We start from the raw sequence: 25,703 nt of genomic DNA, 5'->3' as shown, positions 1-25,703 counted from the left end.
TATGGGGCCATACATTTATTTTTATCAAGATACTCCAAAATAGCATCTCTTAGAAAAGAGTGCACAGATGTGTATATGATACATAAGGGTACAATGTTGCAATAATACAAGTTGTATTATTGCAACATTGTACCCTTATGTATCATTTGTGCACTTGTATTATTGCAACATTGTATCTCTTTTGTACGGTTATCTTATTTTTTTTGGCTTCAGCAGCCCTTGCACTCTGTCCTCTCTGAAGCTGCTGCTGATGACATCAGAGGAAGAATGGGCGGTCAGTACATCCTCCTCCATTGATGCTGGTGACAACGCCTCCAATGTCAGCCAATGCCCTACAGCCAGAGCATGCAATCTGCACATAAGGAGGTGTAAGCACAGAGCGCACTACCACAACCGGCAGCAGCATGCAGCACCAGGAGAACCAAAAATGCCCAACACAGGGCTACCTGGAGGCTTTCAAACACTTCGCCACCGAGGCTATTCACATCGGGCAGGAACCTGAGCAATGGAACTCTATGGCGGTGGTGCCCCCCATCTCCCTTTCCACCACCTTCAAGCAGCACAGTCCAGGAGAGCATGCGGTGAGTCTCATGACAATGCACTATACTAGAGGATTCTTATATCTATGTATCCATACATAGATATAACAATCACTACAGGATTCTGTGTATGTGTGTGTGTGTGTATATATATATATATATATACCTATAGATATAACTATACACTACATGATTCCGTACCTGTGTACCTATAGATATAACTATACATTAGAGCAGTATTTTCCAAACAGTGTCTCCAGCTGTTGCAAAACTACAACTACCAGCATTTTTTGCAGTTTTGCAACAGCTGGCGACACCTTGGTTGGGAAACAATGCAGGATTCTGTATCTATACACCTATAGATATAACGATACACTACAGGCTTCTGTATCTGTACACCTATAGATATAACTATATACTACAGGATTCTGTATCTATACACCCATAGATATAACTATATACTACAGGATTCTGTATCTATACACCTATAGATATAACTATATACACTACAGGATTCTGTATCTATACACCTATAGATATAACTATACACTACAGGATTCTGTATCTATACACTTATAGATATAACTATACACTACAGGATTCTGTATCTGTACACCCATAGATATAACTATATACTACAGGATTCTGTATCTGTACACCCATAGATATAACTATATACTACAGGATTCTGTATCTATACACCTATAGATATAACTATATACACTACAGGATTCTGTATCTATACACCTATAGATATAACTATACACTACAGGATTCTGTATCTATACACTTATAGATATAACTATACACTACAGGATTCTGTATCTGTACACCTATAGATATAACTATACACTACAGGATTCTGTATCTGTGCACCTATAGATATAAGATTTTTTTTTTTTTTTTTTTTAATCGCCAACTGTGAAGAGGTTCTGCAGCAGCTTTGAGCATTGTCCCCCCCCCCCCCCCCCTTTGTTCTAGTCCCTCTTTGTGTACGGTCACAATATGCAATAGAGATCACCAGCAGGTTCTACAGCTTTTTGTATAGTCAGTGAGGTAGCTGCTGTCTACATGGAGGAATGTAGATGATGTAACATTACATGAGACTCCACTATAACGTGCTTAGTCACTGGGGATCAGCGCTTTCCAGGAACAGCCTGTATGGTGGGAGTCCGGTTTAGAGTTAGGAATGAGAGCTGTAGGCAGAACAAGCATTTGGTACATGTGCACAGTAAGGGGCTATTCACATGTAAAGTATCCTGCACAGGATTTGAAGCTATGTTCACTCATTTAGTTTACATTGAAATCTGCAGCTTCAAATCCTGCGCTTCAAATATGCACAGGAAACTGTACATGTGAATACACCCTGAGGGTACGTTCACAAGTGCATATTTTCTGCTGCAGATGTGCTTCAGTTGATCTTTCTGCCTGTTGAAGTCAATGGCCAGCAAAATCTGCAGCAGCAAATCTGCGTCAAAACAATGAATGCACCGTGAGGGCTCGTTCACACAAGGCGGATTTGCTGTGTATTTTCTACAGATTTTTTTTTTCTGCCGTCAATGATAAAATGAGCAGCAGAAAATGAAAAGCAGCAGATCAGCTGCGGTAAATCAGCACAAAAATCTGCTCATGTGATGAGCCCTAAGGGTACGTTCACACAGGCGGATTTATTTGCGGGTTTTCCGCTGTGTATTTGAAAGGGGGCGGGCTCTTCTCGGCTGTCCACAGCAGATTTTCTGCTGCGTAATTTCTGCTGCGGAAAATCCGCCGCAGACCCTACTGACTTCAATGGGGCTTGCGACTGATTTTCCGCTCCCGTTCAAATAAAAAAAACGCAAATAAATCCGCCCACGTGAACATACCCTAAGGGAGTATTCACACAGGAGGATTACCTGCAGAATATCTGCAGCGTATTTTGCTACCATTGCCTTCAGTTGGTCCAAAGGAAAATCTGCAAATTTGCCTCTTGCAGATTTTCTACTGACTCATTGAAGTCAATGGTAGCAAAATCTGCTGCGGATATTCCGCAGGTAATCCTCCTGTGCGAACGTACCCTAAAAGTAGGGTCACATATAGAAGAAATGCTGCCGTCTTTCTGCACAGAACATTCAACCAAATATTCGACAGCATTTAGAGTAGCGTGAGGGGAAAACATTTTTCACATGATTCGGGCGAATTTCTATTCTGCAGCAAGTTAATTTTGGCATTGGAAACACTGCAGATTTATTGTATATTGTCCCCATATTTTTTCCCATTAATATAGGATTACATAAAAGAACAAAATGGTTGCATGTTGCCAGTGGTGTAACATGAGGATGCTGGGCCCCAATGTATAAATTGTTACATAGCCTCAGCTATAATGCTTTATTTATAGCACTAGTCTACTCTTATGGGCCCCTCAGGCTCCTGAGCCCGGGTGGGCACTAAGGCGTGGTGTTGGGGGCTGCGGTGACAAGGCTGCATGTGGCCCCAACCTCACTTCTCCTCCAACAGCATAGGGGGTTAATCGTGATCTTATGATGGTAATCTGTGTTCTGGGGGTGGGTTTTGGGAGGGTGGTGGTGGTGGTCTGTGCTCTGGAGGGGTTGGGTGTCTTTTATGTATGTGGTCTGTTCTCTGGGGGTGGGTTGGATGTCTTATAGTGGTGGTCTGTTCTCTGGGGGTGGGTTGGATGTCTTATGGGAGTTGTCTGTGCTCTGGGTGGGGTAGGTGTCTTATGGTAGTGGTCAGTGCTTTTGGGTGGGGGGAGAGAGATGTCTTATGGTGGTGATCTGTGCTCTAGATGCGTGCGGGTGTGGTGTCTTATGCTAGTGGTGTGTGCTCTGGGTGGGTTGGGTGTCTTATGGGAGTGGTCTGTGCTCTGGGTGGGTTGGGTGCCTTATGGTTGTGGTCAGTGCTCTGGGTGAGTTGGGTGTCTTATGCTAGTGGTGGTCAGTGCTCTGGGTGGGTTGGTTGTCTTTTATGGTTATGGTCTGTGCTCTGGGGTTAGTGTGTCTTATGGTGTTGGTCTGTGCTTCCTAGGGGAAGGGTCTTACAATGGGCGTCTGTACTATTGACGTGTTAATGTATGCAGTCTGTTCCACAGGTTTATCCTTTCCCCCAGGGGTATATGATGTAGAGATGAGCGAACTTACAGTAAATTCGATCAGTCACGAACTTCTCGGCTCGGCAGTTGATGACTTATCCTGCATAAATTAGTTCAGCTTTCAGGTGCTCCGGTGGGCTGGAAAAGGTGGATACAGTCCTAGGAAAGAGTCTCCTAGGACTGTATCCACCTTTTCCAGCCCACGGGAGCACCTGAAAGCTGAACTAATTTATGCAGGAAAAGTCATCAACTGCCGAGCCGAGAAGTTCGTGACGAATCGAATTTACTGTAAGTTCGCTCATCTCTAACTGTAGGCGTGTGAATCACACGCAGTCATAGGGACTCTATTTGCCGCCGTACAGGCTTTGCTGTCTGCACCCTGCCCGAGTTAGAGTCCTTCCATCAGACAACGGAGAAGCTTATACTGTGATGGTGCGACAATTTAAGACTAAAAACGCGCTATTTATTTGACTATTAAACTTATGTGTCCAAACTAACAGAACGGCAGGCCTTGTTGCCCATAGCAACCAATTACAGCACCACTTTCACTTTTACTTTTACCAGGGCAGCTTAGTAATTGAAAGCTGCACAGTGATTGGCTGCAGTGGGTCACATGGGCAGTTTATATAAAGACTCAGGGGGAGATTTATCAAACGTTTTTTTGCAGAGGAACAGTGGCACAGTTGCCCATAGCAACCAACCAGATTCCAGCTTACATTTTTTTTTCAATGAAACATCTGGTTGCTATGGGCAACTGTTCCAATTCGCAAGGTTTGATAAACCTTCCCCCGTGGCTGGTGCTTGTGTAGTACAATCTCTGCTGCCGTCAGTCACTGACTGCTGGTTAATCTTCATTTGGAGATTCGCCCAAGGTTTTGACAAGTCAAAGTTTAACTCTTTGCACTGAATGTGACCCCGGGCTTGTGTTAAATTCCATAATTTTATCAGCCGAGGCTGTAAGGCAGTATTTCCCAACTAGGGTACCTCCAACTGTTGCAAAACTACAACTCCCAGCATGCCCAGACAGCCTTCGGCTGTCTGGGCATGCTGGGAATTGTAGTTTTGCAACAGCTGGAGGGCCCCCTAGTTTGGATATACTGCTGTAAGGGCATGTTCACACATGTGAAAAATTTTTCCTGCTATGCCTCCCCCCTCGCTATATTGAAAGTGGTAAAATCCATGGTGAAAATCTGCAACAGAATTGAGCACGTTGCAGATTTTACAAAGCTGTCAAAAGTACATATGAATTGCCTCATAAGATACGCAATTGCAGATTTTGCAACTTCAAATCTGCAGCCGATGCAGTGTGTGAATACGCCCTTAAGGTACGTTCAGACGAGCGTATTTTACGCTGCAGATCCGCCGCTGAAGGACCTCTGTATGGCGCCTTTACATGTGCCTGCTCGGAGCGGCAATACGCCGCTACGTGCAGACAGACTGAAGCGATGTGCGAGTCGCCGCGCATGTGCGGAGTACTCGCACACATCGCAGCCGCTCCCCCTGCTCGAGAGCTCCCGCGATGTGCGAGTATACTGCGCATGTGCGTGGCGACTCGCACATCGCAGTGTGTCTGCACGTAGCGGCGTATTGCCGCTTGGAGCAGGCACATGTAAAGGCAGCATACAGAGGTCCTTCAGCGGCGGATCCGCGGCGAAATACGCAAGAAAAATCCGCTCGCCTGAACATACCCTTAGGTTATATGAATACTAAAAAGTAATTTCAATGGGATGATTGTTTTCGGCATTGTGCTGCGGAATTTCCGATGCAAGTCCTTTTTTTTTTTTTTTTTTTTTCATGTGTACTACATATGCAGCGGAGTATCTGCTTCTACACAGATTTTATCATTGACTTACCAGCAGAAAATCAACCGTATATACAGTACGTGTGAACATATCCCAAGGCCCTATTCACCGAATGGAAATTCCACCCAGAATTTTCACAAGGGAATTCCACGTGCAGCAAACTCTCATTCATTTCAGTGGGATTCCACTGCATAATTCACATGTGGGAAGTTCTTCCACGGAACTTCTGCCAAGGAATTTTAATTCTGCTGAAATCTTGTTGTGGATTCTAAAGCAGTGAGAACATGGACCTGAAACTCTTGCCATCTGATGTATCAGTATCAACCAAAGTGCCTTTAGAGGTTGCAAAACTACAATTTCCAGAAGTTTTAGTTTTGTAACAGCTGGAGGCAGCTTGGTTGGGAAACACTGTTTTGGATGTCGCATGCAACAACATAAGTATTGTTATGAAAGGAGCCCATTCGGGTAAAAGAAGAACCCCCGGAGCAGACAGAATGGAACAGGGTGTGGAGGGGGAGGGGGGGGGGGGGAGGAGGATTGACAGGGGCCATATGAGGAGTTAGGCAGGGTTAAGGGAGTTAAAGGGTTAATGGCAGAGCCGGTAACAAGATCACCCAAGGGGTGCAGTAGGTAGGGATAAAAAGCAAGGGGCCTGTTCAGGAGCTGGGCAGAAAGGATCGCCTGTCCACCCCTTGGGTTGTTTTGGGATGTGGGGGTTGGCAACCTGGTCTATTGGGATATTTTGTTGCATCAGCTTGAACAGGTATGATATGTTTATGATATATATATATATATATATATATATATATTATAAAATATATGTGTATGTATGATAGTTGTGTGTTTGTATGATGTGTTTATGATAGGTGTGTGTGTGTGTGTGCAATAGTGATGTATGTATGAATATAAAATTCAGATTTCTGTGTCTTAAGAAAGAATAGACATGTCTATTCTGTGGACTCCTTATGGAAATGCATTGCCATCTATGAGACGGCGCATTTCTGAGCGGTCCTAGCGCCGGCGTGTTCCGGTGTGAGGGGAATGTTCACACAGAGATTTTCCGTGTGGACATTTCCCCATATGATTATAGCCAAATTGTGCCCCTCCCGAGACTAGACTCTGGATCCACCACTGAAGGTTAATAATGGTTAAGAGGGGTAAGAACTCCTAGGTTCAGTCTCTGAATGGGGTGTCCTTGAGTCTAGGGTCAGACGTCCAAGGGAATTTTCAAGCCGGATTCCACTCAGCAATTCCACTGTGTGAACGAGGCCTTAGGAGGTTGTGGGATAAGTTGTGGGTTCAGCGAATCTATATGATCCCCCTAGTCATGGGTGACCCTGTAATACAAGGCCAGTTCTACCAGCTGAGAAGACTCCTTTTTATACTATGTATAAATCATATAGCGATGAGGTGTGGTGGAGGATGCCTGTAATGCTAAATCTACAGCCGGTGACTATAAAGGACTCTCAAAGCTACACCCCGCAGTAAAGTCTTATATTACACAATATAAAATGACTAATGTTCATCTGTCAGTAAACTTGGCCGTCACCCGCTCCCATTCACTTGACTAGAAAGTGATGGCTGCCTCTCCTTGGACGGACAGGTGGGGTCTGGTCGCTGGGACCATGAATGATTTGGGGAAAACCTATAGCCAGTTGTAGAGAAGCACGCCTCTATTGAATGTTTGTGGCCTAGTAGGCCGGTTTATTATGTAAGTGAATAATAAAATGATGAATTTCTTCCTATGGTACAGAAAGTATAAACCAATAGGAATATTAATATTAGTTTGTTTTATTATTTTAGGGTTATGAGTACAGCCGCAGTGGGAACCCAACAAGGGACTGCCTGGAGAAAGCTGTCGCCGCCCTTGATGGGGCCAAATACTGTAAGCTTCTAGATCTTGATAGGTTAATTTTTTTTATGTAACATTTTTTTTTTTTTTACCTGGGAGATGTTTCCCAACAGGTTGTGTGATGTCCCAGTACAGGTACACGGTCCTGTACTACCTGTAGGCCCTGTCAAGTTGAGTCCCTCAGTAACCTGGGGGCTCCCCTGTAGGGTCTCCCCCTGTTGGTTTTATAAAGGTGTGTATATCACTTTAATGTATAGACAGGATCCCTATGTCTGGATAGTATAAAGGACCTGTGGGAGGTCTCAAGGACCTGTCTATAAGTTTGTCACATGTACACCCAGAGAGCACCAGCTTAAAGGGGGTATTCCAGGCAAAAACTATTTTTTTTTATATTTATCAACTGGCTCCGGAAAGTTAAACAGATTTGTAAATTACTTCTATTAAAAAATCTTAATCCTTCCAATAGTTATTAGCTTCTGAAGTTGAGTTGCTGTTTTCTGTCTAACTGCTTTCTGATGACTCACATCCCGGGAGCTGTGCAGTTCCTAGGGGGATATTTTCCCATCATGCACAGCTCCCGTGACGTGACATCATCATTGAGCAGTTAGACAGAAAACTTCAGAAGCTAATAATTATTGGAAGGATTAAGATTTTTTAATAGAAGTAATTTACACATCTGTTTAACTTTCCGGAGCCAGTTGATATATAAAAAAAAGTTTTTGCCTGGAATACCCCTTTAACCTATGACCCACAGCTTGACCAATGGGCTTTAGTCCAGTCCCCCACTATATAAAGGGGTGGCCATTTGCCATTCTCGCTCTTAGACCCTACCATCTGATCTGAGAACAAGTGTTTGCTGAGACACCAACCACCAGAGATCTCAGGACAATGGATCAGCATCTGGAAGACCCCAAAAGCTACAAGTCTCTCCAGTAAGTCTCAAGTCTATGTCGGCTGTCACTGAAGCTAGTCAAGTCCTGAACATAGTCAAGTCAAGTTTATTACAAGTATATTGGTCCAGCAAGCTGTGAGGTCCTTTGGGTCCTGGCCACCTCTCTGGGAATTCTGGCCTTAGCTGTGAAGATAATTCCACCCGTCTTATACTCAGTAAAGCCTCCGTTTTCCCATAATTGGTTGTGGACTCTCATTTCACTACTCAATTGGGATAGTGGAGAATCCAGGCGTGTGGTGTTCCGGAGGCCGAAAACCACACTGGCGTCACGAACACATAGGGGATAATACCATCTGACCCCCAGGGTTAATAACATCAGCCCCTACCACTCACAGCGCAAAACCCGTGGTCCCCCCATTCACCTGGTGGTTCGCCACAGTTGCCTCCTGCTGTTGCAAAACTACAACTCCCAGCATGCACGGACAGCCAAAGGCTGTCCGTGCATGCTGGGTGTTGTAGTTTTGCAACAACTGGAGGCACCCTAGTTGGGAGACACTGTAAGGCCTGGTTCACACTTCGGAGTGTGGCCAACACCGGCAAGCGCCTACTAAATCCCTATAGACGGCAGTTCTGCGGAGTGGACATCAATGTTCTGGCAGAGTTATTTTCCAGGGGATTTACCGGGTGGAAAACTCCAGTGTGCACTGTGCAGCGGAATCCTATTGCCAGCAATGGGACTTGGTTACACCAGAATTTTCCAAGCAAAATTTCGAAATCGAATTCCGCTCTGAAATTCTGTAGTGTGAACCTGGCCTTATTTCGGACCTAAACCTGCATGAATACAACTTTTTGTAAGCCAATAAAGTCAGCGTACACAGGTAATACAACATACTTTATCTCAGAGAAGGATCCTAAATGTCTTCAGGATGTAGGAACAGTCATCGTATAAGAGGTTTTCTAAAACGACCTAAATACAGTGATCCCTCAACATAAAATAGTTTCAACATACAATGATCTTTTCTGAACCTTTGTAACTTGAAACCAGACTCAACATACAATGCTACGGAATCTGCGAAACGTGTCAATGGCTGGAAGAACCGACCAAATCAGAATGGACATTCACTGGTAAAACCCATGTAGTCCTAAAGTGCATATACTGACTGGTGTCTGGTAGCGCCTCCTACAGTACAGGGAGGTACCACATGTTCTGTACTCTTTACCTGTATTACTGAAGTGCATGCACTGACTGGTGTCTGGTAGCGACCCCTACAGTACAGGGAGGTATTACATGTTCTGTTCTCTTTACCTGTATTACTGAAGTGTATGCACTGACTGGTGTCTGGTAGCGCCCCCAACAGTACAGGGAGGTATTACATGTTCTGTACTCTTTCCCTGTATTACTGAAGTGTATGCACTGACTGGTGTCTGGTAGCACCCCCTAGAGTACAAGGAGGTATTACATGTTCTGTTCTCTTTACCTGTATTACTGAAGTGTATGCACTGACTGGTGTCTGGTAGCGCCCCCTACAGTACAGGGAGGTATTCATGTTCTGTACTCTTTACCTGTGCCAGAGTTAGCTGCTCCTTTGGACATTAGGTGAGGGCGGCTCCATTTAACTTTTTATTTTATTTATTTATTTATTTTTTTAGGACATTGCATGTACTGTACAGGACCCTGAAGAAGCTTCTGTCCTTTACATAGACCAGTGTTTCCCAAAGGGGGTGCCTCCAGCTGTTGCAAAACTACAACACCCAGCATGCCCGGACAGCCGAAGGCTGTCCGGGCATGCTGGGAGTTGTAGTTTTGCAACAGCTGGAGGCACCCTGGCTGAGAAACACTGACAGACAGTGATTTACAGTTCCCAGCAGATCTTGCTTTCTTTTATATGGAAGGATTTGCTTTATCTATATTACTTATCTACTTATTTTTCTTTAATCCTCACTTTTTACTATTTTCGGATGACATTTTGGTGGCTTCAGAAACAATTACCAGGTTTCCATAGAGTTCTGGTCTCAACATACGATGGTCGTCCTGAAACCAATTAATATTGTAACTTGAGGGACCACTGTAGTCATATCTGTAAAGTGTTACAGAAGATATTTGTATTGCTTTAATGAATTTTAACGAAAAAATAATAATGCATGAAATGAGATTTATAAGACTGTGTCTCCATGGATACAGACTACACGATGGATGTCTTTTGTAGTCTGATCCTGCAGTCATCATGACCTTTAACCTAGCATATATGCATATGGCTATAGGTGCACTTTAGGGTAACCTCCCATTACAATAGGTGTAGTCATAAATGACCTGTATAGGCATTAGTGTTGAGCGGCATAGGCCATATTTGAATTCGCAAATATATATACGAATATATATAATATATTCGTAATATTCGCGTTTTATTTTCGCACAAGCGAAAATTCGCGAATGCGAAAATTAACATATACGAAAATTAGCATATACAAAAGTAGCATAAGTGACAATTCGCATATGTGAAAATTAGCATATGCAAATTTTCACATATGCGAAAATTCGCTCAGTAGTATTAGAGCCTTCTTTACACCACACAAGCTGGAAGCAGAGAGGGATGATCACTGTGATGTGTACTGTGAAAAAAAAAAAATTAAAAAAAAATTTTAAAAAAAACGAATATTCGTAATTACGAATATATAGTGCTATATTCGCGAATATGCGATATTCGCGAATAAAATTCGCATTGCGAATATTCGCGAGCAACACTAATAGGCATATGACCATAATAGAAGTCCCTGAGGATAAATGTCGGATTAGTAGTAGGAGGCAAACAACATGCACGTCATGACTAATATCATAATTAATACATTTAATCTGTGTCTTCTTGCTCCGCATTATATGGTAATTCCTGCCTGTAATATTTTATATAAGGTGTTGTTAAAGGGGTACTCCGCTGCTCAGCTTTTGGAACAAACTGTTCCAAATGATGGAGCCAGTGGCGGGAGCTTGTGACATCATAGCCCCGCCCCATCATGATGTCACACTCTGTCCCCTCAATGCAAGTCTACAGTCGTCACGCCCCCTCCCATAGACTTGCATTGAGGGGGCGGGGCTATGATGTCAAGAGCGTCCGGCTCCAGCTTTCGGAGTACCCCTTTTAATAATTTTTTTTTTTTTATTGGAATAAAGTTGATATTGGTATGGAATACTTTTTCTTTAGTATACAGTGGTCCCTCAAGTCACAATATTAATTGGTTCTGGGACGACCATTGTATGTTGAGACCAGAACTCTATGGAAACCTGGTAATTGGTTCTAAAGCCCCAAAATTTCATCGAAAAATAGTGAGGATTAAAGAAAAAAATAAGTAGATAACTGATATAGATAAAGCAAATCCTTACATATAAAAGTAATAAAGATCTGCTGGAGCTGTAATCACTGTCTATGTCAGTGTTTTCCAAGCAGGGAGCCTCCAGCTGTTGCAAAACTACAACTCCCAGCATGCCCGGACAGCCAAAGGCTGTCCGGGCATGCTGGGAGTTGTAGTTTTGCAACAGCTGGGGGCACCTTGCTTGGGATTCACTGCTCTATGTAGAGGACAGGAGCTTCTTTGGGGTCTTGTACAATACACAATGTCCTAAAAAAAAAAGTAACATGGAGCCGACCTCACCTGGTGTCCAAAGGAGCAGGTAACCCTGGTACAGGTAAAAAGTACAGAACATGTAATACCTCCCTGTACTGTAGAGGGCGCTACCAGACACCAGTCAGTGCATACACTTCAGTAATACAGGTAAAGAGTACAGAACATGTAATACCTCCCTGTACTGTAGGGGGCGCTACTAGACACCAGTCAGTGCATACGCTTCAGGAATACAGGGCGTTTTACCAGTAAATTGCTCATTCTGATTGGTCGGTTCTTCCGGCTATTGACAAGTTTCACAAATCTGGACTGTCTGTAGCATTGTAGGTTGAGTCGGGTTTCAACTTACAATGGTCCAGAAAAGACCATTGTATGTTGAAACTATTGTATGTTGAGGCCATTGTAAGTTGAGGGATCACTGTACAAAAAAGGACTCCTAGGATGCCTGGTCATAATGCAAGATTATCAGAACATTTTATATTATGTCATTTTGCTGTATTTTACTCTGTCGTCTCATTTGTTACTTTTTGATGTTTTCTCTGCCCAGGTTTGGCTTATGCGTCCGGCTTGGCTGCGACACTTAACGTGGCCCATCTGCTGAAAGCTGGAGACCAGATCATCTGTACTAGTGATGTGTACGGAGGTAAAGACTCAATCACTACTCTGCCAAAAAATATTTGAATAAGACTCAAATGCTTTAGGTGCAGACAGGTCAAATATATCAATAAACACATCCAATAGGAATTGATCTGCTATTCTGTCGCTTACTGGTCATACACGTTCAATAACTCTCGGCTAAGTGTCTGTTCGGCTGACAGCTCTCTCTTTTGATCTCCCCAAATGTATGTTGGGCACAGCCAGATGTTTGCGTGTTATCTATGGAAAGAGGAGGGGTAAGCTGCTGCCAGCTCTGAGGGCACTTATTTCTCAAGGAACAAAAGGCTTGAGCAGATGTAATCCAACATACCTGACTCATCTTTCCCCCGACATCCTCTGCGTAGGGAGATTCATGAGGCCGCCATATTTGGGTTCATAGTATACCAATCTGAGGAAGGGAAGTACCCGAAACACGTCATTGGTTCCTAAATAAAAGATATTTTCTTTTAAGAATACATCATCGTGTCTGCTATTTCCGGAGCAATCTGCGCCTACAGAGGTTTTTTTTTTTTTCTTTTATTCACAATTTTGATACTTGGGTTCAGTCAACTTTTGTCTAAAGTGCATGGTCAGCTAATGGGCATACCTTAAAGGGGTACTCCGGTGGAAAACAATTTTTTTTTTTATTAACTGGTGCCAGAAAGTTATACATATTTGTAAATTACTTCTATTTAAAAATCTTAATCCTTCCAGTACTTATCAGCTGCTGTATTTTCCAGAGAAGTTCTTATTTTTTTTTTTTACTTCCTTTCAGTCTGACCACAGTGCTCTCTGCTGACACCTGTCAATGGCAGGAACAAATCCCTATAGAAAACCTATCCTGCTCTGGACAGTTCCTGACATGGACAGAGGTGTCAGCAGAGAGCACTGTGGTCAGACTGAAAAACAAATTCTTCTAAAAGGAAAGAACTTCCTCTGGGGCATACAGCAGCTGATAAGTACTGGAAGGGTTAAGATTTTTAAAAAGCAGTAACTTAAAAATCTGTTTAACTTTCTGGCACCAGTTGATTTAAAAATAATAAAAATAAATTATAATTCCAGTGGAGTACCCCTTTAAAAGCAGGATTGGGCCTGTGGGATCTCATCATGCCTGATCACTTGTTCTCACAGCAGATAAGCCACCTACAGAGGTGACTGACAGTACCTTATTACCTTTCTCCCTATTGAGAACCCTCAGATTCTTGGCAGATCTGCAGATAAGTACAGTATTTCAACTAAACTGTGAGCAGAGAATTGATCAATACATTGCCACCCACTACATCAATACATTGCCACCCACTACATCAATACATTGCCACCCACTACATCAATACATTGCCACCCACTACATCAATACATTGCCACCCACTACATCAATACATTGCTACCCAATACATCAATACATTGCCGCCCACTACATCAATACATTGCTACCCAATACATTGCCACCCACTACATCTATACATTGCCGCCCACTACATCTATACATTGCCGCCCACTACATCAATACATTGCCGCCCACTACATCAATACATTGCCGCCCACTACATCAATACATTGCCGCCCACTACATCAATACATTGCCGCCCACTACATCAATACATTGCCGCCCACTACATCAATACATTGCTACCCAATACATTGCCGCCCACTACATCAATACATTGCCACCCACTACATCAATACATTGCCGCCCACTACATCAATACATTGCCACCCACTACATCAATACATTGCCGCCCACTACATCAATACATTGCCGCCCACTACATCAATACATTGCCACCCACTACATCAATACATTGCCACCCAATACATCAATACATTGCCGCCCACTACATCAATACATTGCCACCCACTACATCAATACATTGCTACCCAATACATTGCCGCCCACTACATCAATACATTGCCACCCACTACATCAATACATTGCTACCCAATACATTGCCACCCACTACATCAATACATTGCTACCCAATACATTGCCACCCACTACATCAATACATTGCCGCCCACTACATCAATACATTGCCGCCCACTACATCAATACATTGCCGCCCACTACATCAATACATTGCCGCCCACTACATCAATACATTGCCGCCCACTACATCAATACATTGCCACCCACTACATCAATACATTGCCGCCCACTACATCAATACATTGCTACCCAATACATTGCCACCCACTACATCAATACATTGCCGCCCACTACATCAATACATTGCCGCCCACTACATCAATACATTGCCGCCCACTACATCAATACATTGCCACCCACTACATCAATACATTGCCACCCACTACATCAATACATTGCCACCCACTACATCAATACATTGCCACCCACTACATCAATACATTGCCACCCACTACATCAATACATTGCCACCCAATACATTGCCGCCCACTACATCAATACATTGCCGCCCAATACATCAATACATTGCCGCCCAATACATCAATACATTGCCGCCCAATACATCAATACATTGCCGCCCACTACATCAATACATTGCCGCCCACTACATCAATACATTGCCACCCAATACATCAATACATTGCCGCCCACTACATCAATACATTGCCGCCCACTACATCAATACATTGCCGCCCACTACATCAATACTGTCCCCCACAATGTCCAGATAAGATTTGATTCTTCATGGTACAATTTGTTTTTCCTGACAGGTACAAACCGATATTTTAGGAGAGTTGCGGCAGAAATGGGCCTGAAGATAATTTTTGTTGACTGCTCTGATCTGAATGCATTGGAAGCTGCGATCACCCCAGATACCAAGGTAAGTAATATGTGTGTGTGTGTGTGTGTATATATATGTAGATATAGATATAGATATAGATATAATTTTTTTTAGCTGAGTACCCGGCGTTGCCTGTTTTTTCCTTCCTCATCCTTGTTGGGGAGGAAAATCAACAGAGGAGGAAGCTTTTGACTTCATATCCCATCCCCCATATCCAGTCCCCCTTTCCCGACCTCTTATCCCGACCTCTTATCGAGAACATACATTTCCCATTGATTTTCATGGGACTTTAAACAAAAATCCCGACCCTCACAAATGGGGGTGGTTAAGGGTTAAATGAACTATCCTATATTTTAAGTGGACATATAAGTAACATGTGACCAAGTATTATGGAAATATCTCCAGCCGTTTGGAAGTTATGCAGTAACATATATTTCCCATTGACTTGTATGGGACTTTAAACATAAACCCCGTCCCTGGCAAATGGGGGTGAGTAAGGGTTAAATCACCCATCCTATGTTTGTTGTTGACATATAAGTAACATGTGGCCAAGTTTCATGTTAATATGTTGATATCTTTAGCCGTTTGGACGTTTTTGTGGAACATGCACACATATACATACATACATACATATATACATACATACACACACACATTGAGTTATATATATATATATATATATATATATATATATATATATATATATATATATATATATATATATATATATATATATATATATATATATATATATATATATATATATATATATATATATATATAATATATATATAGTGACTCAGGACCGTTCTGTGTGACTACTGGGCACACCTGGGCTGACTCTGCTGTAGGATCCTACGATAGGAGGGATAAATATACTCTACTAGCTGAGTACCCGGCGTTGCCCGGTTTTTCCTTCCTCATCCTTGTCGGGGAGGAAAATAAACAAAGGAGGAAGCTTTTGACTTCATATCCCCATATATTGTTGTCATATCCCGACCTCCTATCTCCCGACCTCCTATCTCCCGACCTCCTATCTCCCGACCTCCTATCTCCCGACCTCCTATCTCCCGACCTCCTATAATATGTATACCAGGTATACCAACAAATGATCTTAGTAATGGAGTACTACGAAAAGGAGAAAAGACGACTGGAGGCACCGGGTATACTCGCCAAATTGAATGCTATGTGTAGGTAGAATCAGTTCCGAATATTGGTAGTGGAGGTGCATGGATCAAAATTGGGGGAGATTTATCAAAACCTGTCCAGAGTAAAAGTTGCTGAGTTGCCCATAGCAACCAATCAGATCATTTCTTTCCTTTTTGAAAAGGCCTCTGAAAAATGAAGAAGCAATCTGATTGGTTGCTATGGGCAACTCAGCATTCATAACATCAAGATATAGAACAGTGGTCTTCAACCTATGGTCTTCAAGATGTTACAAAACTACAACTCCCAGCATGCCCGGACAGCCGTTGGCTGTCCGGGCATGCTGGGAGTTGTAGTTTTGTAACATCTGGAGGTCCACAGGTTGAAGACCACTGATATAGAAAATGCATCCTGCACTCGCCGCAGTAGTCCGGTAGCTGTGTCTTCATATTCAGGGGGGGGGGGGGGGGGGGATTTTGCGGGAAAGATGCTAGGTATGCACGGGGGGCTCAGAGGCTACAATCTGCGGTTTAGTGCCATTGACGCACTTCTTCTGGCCTCTAATCTCCAGGCCGGCGGCATCCGTAACACAGGAGCTTGCAGCTTCCACATTCGTGATGTCACGCCATGCCCCCCCCCTTCCATTTACGTCTATAGAGGTGAATGGAGGGGGTGTGGCCACCAGCATCACCATTTATCGGGCACGGAGCGGCGCTTGCTACGTGCACCTGTGGTAGAGGGGTGTGATGCAGGGAAGATGGAATTACCCTAGGGGCAGATAGCATTAACCCCTTGTATTCGTGATGCCAGGGCGGGGTTTACCCTCGATACCACCTGAAAGTATACCGCTGGATCCTAAGCTAGGCACGGGGGCAATAATGACTTTGACGCCAAGTTACAGATAACGGTAGCTTTACTGAGGGTAGACAGATGGAAAAGTCTATACAGTTCAGCCAGGGCCCAAGGAGGTGACCAGTGACTTCAGAGACCTTAAGGGCTTGCTGGGACTTGCAGTTGATTTGGACAATTTTAGTGCAGGCCACTCTGACTTGACATTAGATGACTGTGACTGACTTGACTTGACACTGACTAAGCTGTGACTGTAGCTCACTTGTAGACTTGCGGCTGTAGGACGGACTTGAGGCTCCTATGGACTCCGGACACAATCTAGGACTTGACTGCACTGGACCTCAGCAAAGACTCAGAGCTGAGCTCCAAGAGAGAGAGAAGAGACTCCTTTTTTTTTCCTGCTCTGGACAGTTCCTGATAAGGGCATCAGGTGTCAGCAGAGAGCACTGTGGATAAGACAAAAAAGAAATTCAAAAAGAAAAGAACTTCCTCTGTAGCATACAGCTGCTAAAAAGTACTGGAAGGGTTTATTTATTTAATAGAAGTAATTAAAAAATAATAATAATAATTTTTCCACCGGAGTACCCCTTTAACTTATATTATCTTTTCTTTCCCCCCAGCTTGTATGGATCGAAACCCCAACAAACCCAACCCTGACGGTTATTGATATACAAGGCTGTGCCGATATCATTCACAAGCATCAAAATGTCCTCCTGGCTGTTGATAACACCTTTATGTCGGCCTATTTCCAGGTAAGTGGATAAAATTTGCATGTACATGGGTGGGCAGGAAACAGTCTGTAGAGATCAAGGGAATGAGGACCGCAGCAGGAGAGGAGCGTGTTGACCTTGTGGGGGGGGCAGTGACCTGTAATCTTATGTGACTTTATTGAGGACTAGTGTTGAGCGGCATAGGCCATATTCGAATTCGCGAATATTCGCGAATATATGGACGAATATTCGTCATATATTCGCGAATATTCGCATATTCGTTATATTCTCGTTTTATTTTCGTATACGCGAAAATTCACGTATGCGAAAATTAATATATGTGAAAATTAGCATATACAAAATTAGCATACGTGAAAATTCGCATATGCGAAAATTAGCATATGCGAATTTTCGCACACCAGTCTCACACAGTAGTATTAGAACCTTCTTTACACCACACAAGCTGGAAGCAGAGAGGGGTGATCACTGTGATGTGTATTGTGAAGAAAAAAAACAAAAAAAAAAACGAATATTCGTAATTACGAATATATGGCGCTATATTCGCGAATTCGCAAATATGCGATATTCGCGAATAATCGAATTGCGAATATTCGCGAGCAACACTATTGAGGACAGGGGGTCAAGTTGTAGGGGGAATGGATCCATTATGGAAGTTTATATCACTGATATCACGGCATAAACAAAATTTGGTAAGCAAGAGGTCAATTTCTCAAATGTTTCACAGCTAATATAACCCCCTTTTTTTTAAATGGTAATATTTTATTGATGTACATTAAAAATGTAAATGTCCCCCACAAACAGTAATAAAATCAACAAAAACCAAATAACCTACCCCTTTAAATAATTCAACAGGAGGTCAGACCACATTAAGATATAGCATATATTGTAAGTTAAAGGGGTATTCCAGGAAAAAACTATATATATATATAATTTTTTTTTTTTTTTTGTATATCAACTGGCTCCAGAAAGTTAAACAGATTTGTTAATTACTTCTATTAAAAAAATCTTAATCCTTCCAAGAATTATCAGCTGCTGAAGTTGAGTTGTTGTGTTCTGTCTTGCAACAGTGCTCTCTGCTGACATCTCTGCTTGTCTCGGGAACTGCACAGAGTAAAAGAGGTTTGCTATGGGGAGATTTGCTTCTAAACTGGGCGGTTCCCGAGACAGGTGTCATCAGAGAGCACTTAGATAGAAAAGAACAACTCAACTTCAGCAGCTCATGAAATGATAAACGGCCACAGGAATAGCCTGACCCTTAGTATTGCTATAGGGGTGTAAGAAAAAATCGATTCACTCTATTATCGCGATTTTTCATTTGATGATACTGTATCAATACAAAATATTTTTGAATCCATCTTTTTAGGGATGTGGAATGCGTATCTCCCGACGTCCGGGACATGCGTCCGGGCGCCCGGGCGCCGGTCAGGTGAATTTGTCCGGCTCGTGCAAGCAGGGCCGGACCTCACAAGCGCGGCGACGCTCAGCAGTCTGTACGGAGCAGGCTCACGACTCCTGCCCACTCCATACTCTGCAGCCCCCGGCTGATTTCAGTAGCCGGGGGCCGCCGTCAATAGCCAGCATGCGGCGATCGCCGTGGCTGGCTATTAACCCTTTAGATCGCCGCTGTCAAAACGGACAGTGGCGTCTAAAGGGACCTGTGAATGCTCCCTGGTGGGCTAGTGGGGTGGATCGCCCCCTGCAGCGCGATTGCGGGCAGGCGATCCACTATAGAGTTAGCCGAAGGGCTTACTTCTGCTTCCCTGGTGTCTGTGGCTCTGTCATTGATGGAGCCTGGCTGGACTAGGCTCTATCAATGGATCACAGAGCACACAGATCAATGGAGTTCAATAGAACTCTATTGATCTGTATGAGGAATCTAAACTTAAACTTATTAAAACATTTTTTTTTTCCCCTTTCACTTTATAAGACACACATTAACCCCTTCAATATTAAAAGTTCAAATCACCCCCAATTCCTATATAAAAACATGTAACCATACTAGACTCTATCAATGGATTGCAGAGCACACAGATCAATGGAGTTCAATAGAACTCTATGGGGGAGATATATCAAAACCTGTGCAGAGGAAAAGTTGCCCAGTTGCCCATAGCAACCAATCAGATCTCTTCTTTCATTTTTCAGAGGCCTTGTTAAAAATGAAAGAAGCAATCTGATTGGTTGCTATGGGCAACTGGACAACTTTTCCTCTGGACAGGTTTTCATAAATCTCCCCCTATTAATCTGTATGAGGAATCTAATGATTCCTCCTAATAGTCTAAAAAAGTGTTTAAAAAAAGTTTTAAATAAAAGTTTAAAAGACACACATTAACCCCTTCCATGTTAAAAGTTCAAATCGCCCCCTATTCCTATATAAAAACATGTAAACATAACAAAAATAAACATATTTGGTATCGTCTTTGAGACAGAATCAGGTTATATCGCGATATATCGTATTGTCATATGTGTATGGTATCACCAGATTCTTGCCAATTCACACCCCTAGCGTCAAATGATTCTGTTGGACAGCGGTCCGGTATATCACTGCAATGATTGGCTCCCGTGGTCTTATCATTAGCAATGAAACGAGAGGTGGGGACAAAATGAAAGGAACTCTGAGCCTCCTAAGTGACTGTCCAGGGTCATCTATTGAATCTGTTTGTGTGATTTATTTTAGGGATCGACCGATGTCGGTTTTTTAAGGCCGATGCCGATAATCCATCCCCTTTCGGGCCGATAACTTATACCGATATTCCGGTATAAATTATAGGCTATCGGCTATTTCAACCCCCCCCCCCCCCCCGGCGGGGCAGAAGCCGTTGCAGATCAATGATATAAAGCGGGCGCTATAAATCAATGAACTACAGTGGCTTTTGCGGTGCCAGAGACCGCCGTCACTGCCCACTTCTCTCCCCCTGCCTGTCCTGAGTCTAACCACCACAGTTGCCCCATCACCTCCCCATCCTCTGCCCACATGCCGCTGCCCCATCGCCTCTGCCCACATACCGCCGCCGCTGCCCGATCGCCTCCCCCCCCCATCCTCTGCCCACATACAGCCGCCGCTGCCCCATCGCCTCCCCCCCCCCCATCCTCTGCCCACATACCGCCGCTGCCCCATCGCCTCCCCCCCCATCCCCGGTGTTAAAATTACCTGTTCCCGGGGGTCCGCGATCCTTCTGGCTCAGTCGGCGTCCTGCGCTGTCACTGTGCGTACTGACGGCACAGTCACTCGTAATTACGCAGCGCACAGCAACAGCGCAGGAGCCAGAATGATTGCGGACCCCCGGGAACAGGTAATTATAACACTGGGGGGGGGGGGGGCAGCGACGGCGATGGGTCGGTGGGGAGGGGGGGCGGTGCGGGGGGGGGGGGGCGGGGCATCATCGGCATGGTAATTACCAATAATGTCCAAAATTGCCATTATCGGCCGATAATATTGGCCAAATCGATAATCGGTCGATCCCTAATTTATTTTATCTATTGCACGTGTTTACAAATAACATTTTCGTCTTTCGTCAGCGGCCATTATCCCTGGGAGCAGATATCTGCATGTATTCAGCAACCAAGTACATGAACGGTATGTAAGCCTGCTGCAGTATGAAACTGCTAGTTGTAATGGCTTTGCCCACCAGGGGGCAGTCTGTGTTTGAGTCACCCATTTGTTTGGTCAGGGCAGTGTTTCCCAATCAAGGTGCCTCCAGCTGTTGCAAACCCACAACTCCCAGCATGCCCGGACAGCCGTTGGCTGTCCGGGCATGCTGAGAGTTGTGGTTTTGCAACAGCTGGAGGCGCCCTGGTTGGGAAACACTGGGTCAGGGGGTCAATAAATAAATGAGGCTGTCCTCCAAGACTGCACAGTAGATATTCCCCCGAAACAGCCGCTTCATCTGAATGTTTGTACTTTCTATAGAGAAAATGCTGTTTTTGAATAAATTAACCCTTTAACTCTTGGTGTTTCAGGCCACAGTGACGTCGTCATGGGATTAGTTTCTGTAAACTGCGACAAACTGTATGAAAGGTTAAAGTTCCTTCAGAACGGTGAGTGAAGATGAAATAAAGAATTCCCTTTACCTGCACTGTGTAATAGTTTGGCTATTTTACTATGTGTTTAGATACCAAAAGTTCACGGAATTCATCACTAGGGGAGCAAGGGGTTAAATCTAACTTTATAATTGGAGTTGAATGGGAAATAGTTCCCAATATAAAGTTAGGAAAGTTTCCATTGCCACCAGGTAGATGCTGGGAGGTCTGTAAGCAAACCTGCTGTATGAGACGAGACTCATTAAAGGGGTACTCCGGTGGGAAACGTTTTTTATCATTTTATTTAACTGGTGCCAGAAAGTTAAACAGATTTGTAAATTCCTTCTATTAAAAAATCTTAATCCTTCCAGTACTTATTAGCTGCAGGAAATTCTTTTCTTTTCATGGAACACAGTGCTCTCTGCTGACATCACGAGCACAGTGCTCTCTGCTGACATCTCTGTCCATTTTAAGAACTGTCCAGAGTAAAAGGAAATCCCCATAGCAAAAAATATGCTGTTCTGGGCAGTTCCTCAAATGGACAGAGATGTCAGCAGAGAGCACTGTGCTCGTGATGTCAGCAGAGAGCTCTGTGTTTCAAAAAGAAAAAATTATTTCCCCTGTAGTATTCAGCAGCTAATAAGTACAGGAAGGATTAAGATTTTTAAATAGAAGTAATTTACAAATCTGTTTACCTTTCTGGCACCAGTTGATATAAAAAAAAAAAAATAATAAATAAATGTTTCACCGGAGTACCTCTTTAAAGTCTATTAATGGACATCTATACATTTTTTTTTTTACTTTTGATATGTCAAAATGTATTTTATATTTTTTTTTTGCATGGGGTGGGGGGTCCAGGAGTTGGGTGACCCCCACCAATCCCTAAACCAAGGAAGCAGAGGTGCCTACATGAGTGCTATGTCCCTTCTTTACTTGTTCGGTGCACAGATTCTTAGAAAGTTTCACAAACCTCCTATAAATCTGTGTACTTCATGATCTGATCTACAAGGAACTCCTTTAAAGGGGTACTCCGCCCCTGGACATCTCATCCCCTATTCAAAGGAGAGGCTCATGACGTCACGCCCCGCTTTCGACATTGCTGTCACGCCCCCTCCCATAGACTTGCATTGAGACGGCATGGCCGCTACGTCACCAGAGTGAAGATTGATCGCGGGGGTCCCCAGCAGAGTAGGCAGAGTGTGCCTTTAAGAAAGGAAGGATCACATTACTTAAGTGCTTCTTCCCATTTATTATAACTTTTGGTAGAGAACACAGATCTACCATGTACATGAGATCCTGCTGTACAATACAGGGAATGGAGCTGTTCCTGCCCCAAGGACAAGTGGTGGAAAATAGCTGCATGGATTTAGGCACAAGCTGCACATTCTCACATACTCTCACATACTCTCACATACTCTCACATACACTCACATACACTCACATACTCTCACATACACTCACATACTCTCACATACTCTCACATACTCTCACATACTCTCACATACTCTCACATACTCTCACATACACTGTGTTGTACCTTTTACCTTGGATGGATTTCTTCTAGAATTCTATACGCATTTATAGTTATTTTGCTACCTCACTGTTTGATCAAGGCTAGAACTTCTTTTCTTCTGTCGGACGTCAGTCCTTGTAGCATCTAATGCATTTCAGAGCCGGAGGATCGTATTAAATTCCTGTTTGTATTTCACCTCTCCCTCCTGCTGTTTTATTAACTTTGTTAAAGTCTCAAATATTTGCGTTACAAACGAAATCTCTTCTGTATTATGCAGCTCTTGGCGCCATCCCTTCCCCATTCGATTGCTACCTCTGCAACCGAGGACTGAAGACCTTACATCTCCGAATGAGACAACATTTCCATAATGGTCTGGCGGCGGCCATGTTTCTGGAGAGGGATCCTCGTGTTGACAAAGTTCTGTTTCCAGGTAAAATCTATTGGTTGCTAGTGAAGGTGTTGAGGCTCACCGTGCTACTGTATTAAGGGTAGAGATCAGTCAAAATTACAGTACACTGCAATATCACTAGTATTGCAGTGTGCCGTACAGATGATACTTAGTAGACTAAAACCGTAAACTGTAAAAAAAAAATTAATAATAATAATTTGTGCAAATATAAAAGAAAAATCCCTTATTTTAAAATTGTATCCACCGCCCCCCCCCTCCTGATGTTATGGTGTGGGTCCAGAAGCTAAACCTACACAGTGGGTGTCGGCCGTTATCTGCAGCTGACACCTGCTGTCAATGAACGGCATTGGAGTTCTGTCAGCAATATAACGGTTTTACATGCCATGATCACTAGCGACAACATATTTGATTTAATGGTAAAAAAAAACATTAAAACAAATAACTGGCCCCACAAAAAAAATAAAAATAGGGTTATGACTAAGATCAGGCGCAGAGACCACTGGGCACTTCATGTGCTGCCATATGGTGCCATTATATCCTCACCATGTCATATATATATATAATTTTTTTTTGTTCTACACAAACATGGCTTCCTCTTTGAGATCCGCCCAGAGCCAAAGTCCTGCATGGGAGTTCCTGCACTTTTTCCACAGCTGGAATACCATTCCCATTAGCATGCCCAGCCCTTGACTGGAGATCTCAGATGAGTTCCCACCCATTTTTATTTTTTTACCCCTGGATCTGCCCATTAGTTTTTGTCTATACTCACCTTATACACTGACCCTCTTGTTTCAGGGCTGCCATCTCACCCACAGTACGAGCTCACCAAGCGCCAGTGCACTGGAGTGCCAGGGATGATCACATTCTACATTAAAGGCAACCTGGAGCATGCAAAGATCTTCCTCAAGAGCCTGAAGGTAAATGACTATAGGTTTCCTATATATTGCAGGAGGCTGGGTTCACATATGTCCAGCATCCGGTGTGCACAGTAGGGAAACATGCTAGAACTGATCCCATTCATTTGAATTGGACAGTTCACAATCATTCAGCGTCTCCATTTTGACACCAGATGGTTGGACACGCCGGATGGCACCAGTCAGGGTTAACGCAGCTTGTCCGGTGCCATCCAGAAACAATGGATGCCAAATGCCATAACGTGCATCAGTTGCGTCAATCTAGGCTGAGCTCACCTATGCCAGATATATGTGAACCGAGCCTTACAGAAATTGTCCAGAATTAGGAAAATTGGGACCATCCTGCTAAAATCCAGCTGGGTGCCACGAAAGGCAACATGTGTGGTGGCAGGATGTCCTGCACATATCTCTGATCAGTTAGTGTCCCTACTTGGGGTGACCATCTGTCATATGCAATGGGCGAACCAGATTATCAGGGGGCAGTGTGTCGCTCCACAGCAATGGCAGGGTTGAATCGCTCACCATGTGGCCGCCATACTTGAGTGCAACCATCGTCGGATCCCAAACACAACCTGGATTTAGCACTAGAGACTATACGGTTGCAGACCGTAGTAGTCCAGGTTTCTCGTTTACGACAAAGGCGACGGTGGCCTTTGTCAATGGCAAGATATACAATGGGTGCCATGATGCTAAAATTCCTTCTGCTTAGCGCCAATTTAGAGGGCATTAGATGATCTTCTTCACTGGTATCTGTCTGGGCTATCCAGGTCTGTTTGGCTTGTGTATGTATGCTCCCACTACTCCCAAGACCTCATGGCTTGGAAAGAATGACCTTGATGTCGGGCGATTTAAAAAAGGCATCCTGCCTCCCTGTCGATGATGCGCCCTCTGTCTGTCAACTGGGCAGAATGTCTTAGAGTGTGTCGTAGAGGCTG

General features: G+C 43.7%; 1 protein-coding gene across 1 annotated transcript in view; it reads left to right on the top strand.

The window, feature by feature from the left end:
* Positions 1 to 256: 256 nt before the first annotated feature.
* LOC130283356 (cystathionine gamma-lyase-like) overlaps positions 257 to 25,703 on the top strand; it is a 33,763-nt gene continuing 8,316 nt past the window's right edge. The window contains exons 1-9 of the mRNA XM_056532745.1: positions 257 to 581; positions 7,230 to 7,311; positions 12,333 to 12,428; positions 15,119 to 15,228; positions 17,805 to 17,936; positions 21,432 to 21,489; positions 21,873 to 21,950; positions 23,723 to 23,875; positions 24,650 to 24,771. Coding sequence (XP_056388720.1) covers positions 405 to 581; positions 7,230 to 7,311; positions 12,333 to 12,428; positions 15,119 to 15,228; positions 17,805 to 17,936; positions 21,432 to 21,489; positions 21,873 to 21,950; positions 23,723 to 23,875; positions 24,650 to 24,771 — 1,008 coding nt within the window. The 5' untranslated portion in view covers positions 257 to 404. The remainder of the gene's footprint in view (positions 582 to 7,229; positions 7,312 to 12,332; positions 12,429 to 15,118; positions 15,229 to 17,804; positions 17,937 to 21,431; positions 21,490 to 21,872; positions 21,951 to 23,722; positions 23,876 to 24,649; positions 24,772 to 25,703) is intronic.

Source organism: Hyla sarda, chromosome 7 (genome assembly GCF_029499605.1).
Source record: "Hyla sarda isolate aHylSar1 chromosome 7, aHylSar1.hap1, whole genome shotgun sequence".
In the NCBI taxonomy this organism is placed as follows: domain Eukaryota; kingdom Metazoa; phylum Chordata; class Amphibia; order Anura; family Hylidae; genus Hyla; species Hyla sarda.
The sequence above is the reverse complement of the archived record's forward strand: the minus strand, read 5'-3'. Positions and strand labels throughout refer to the sequence as shown.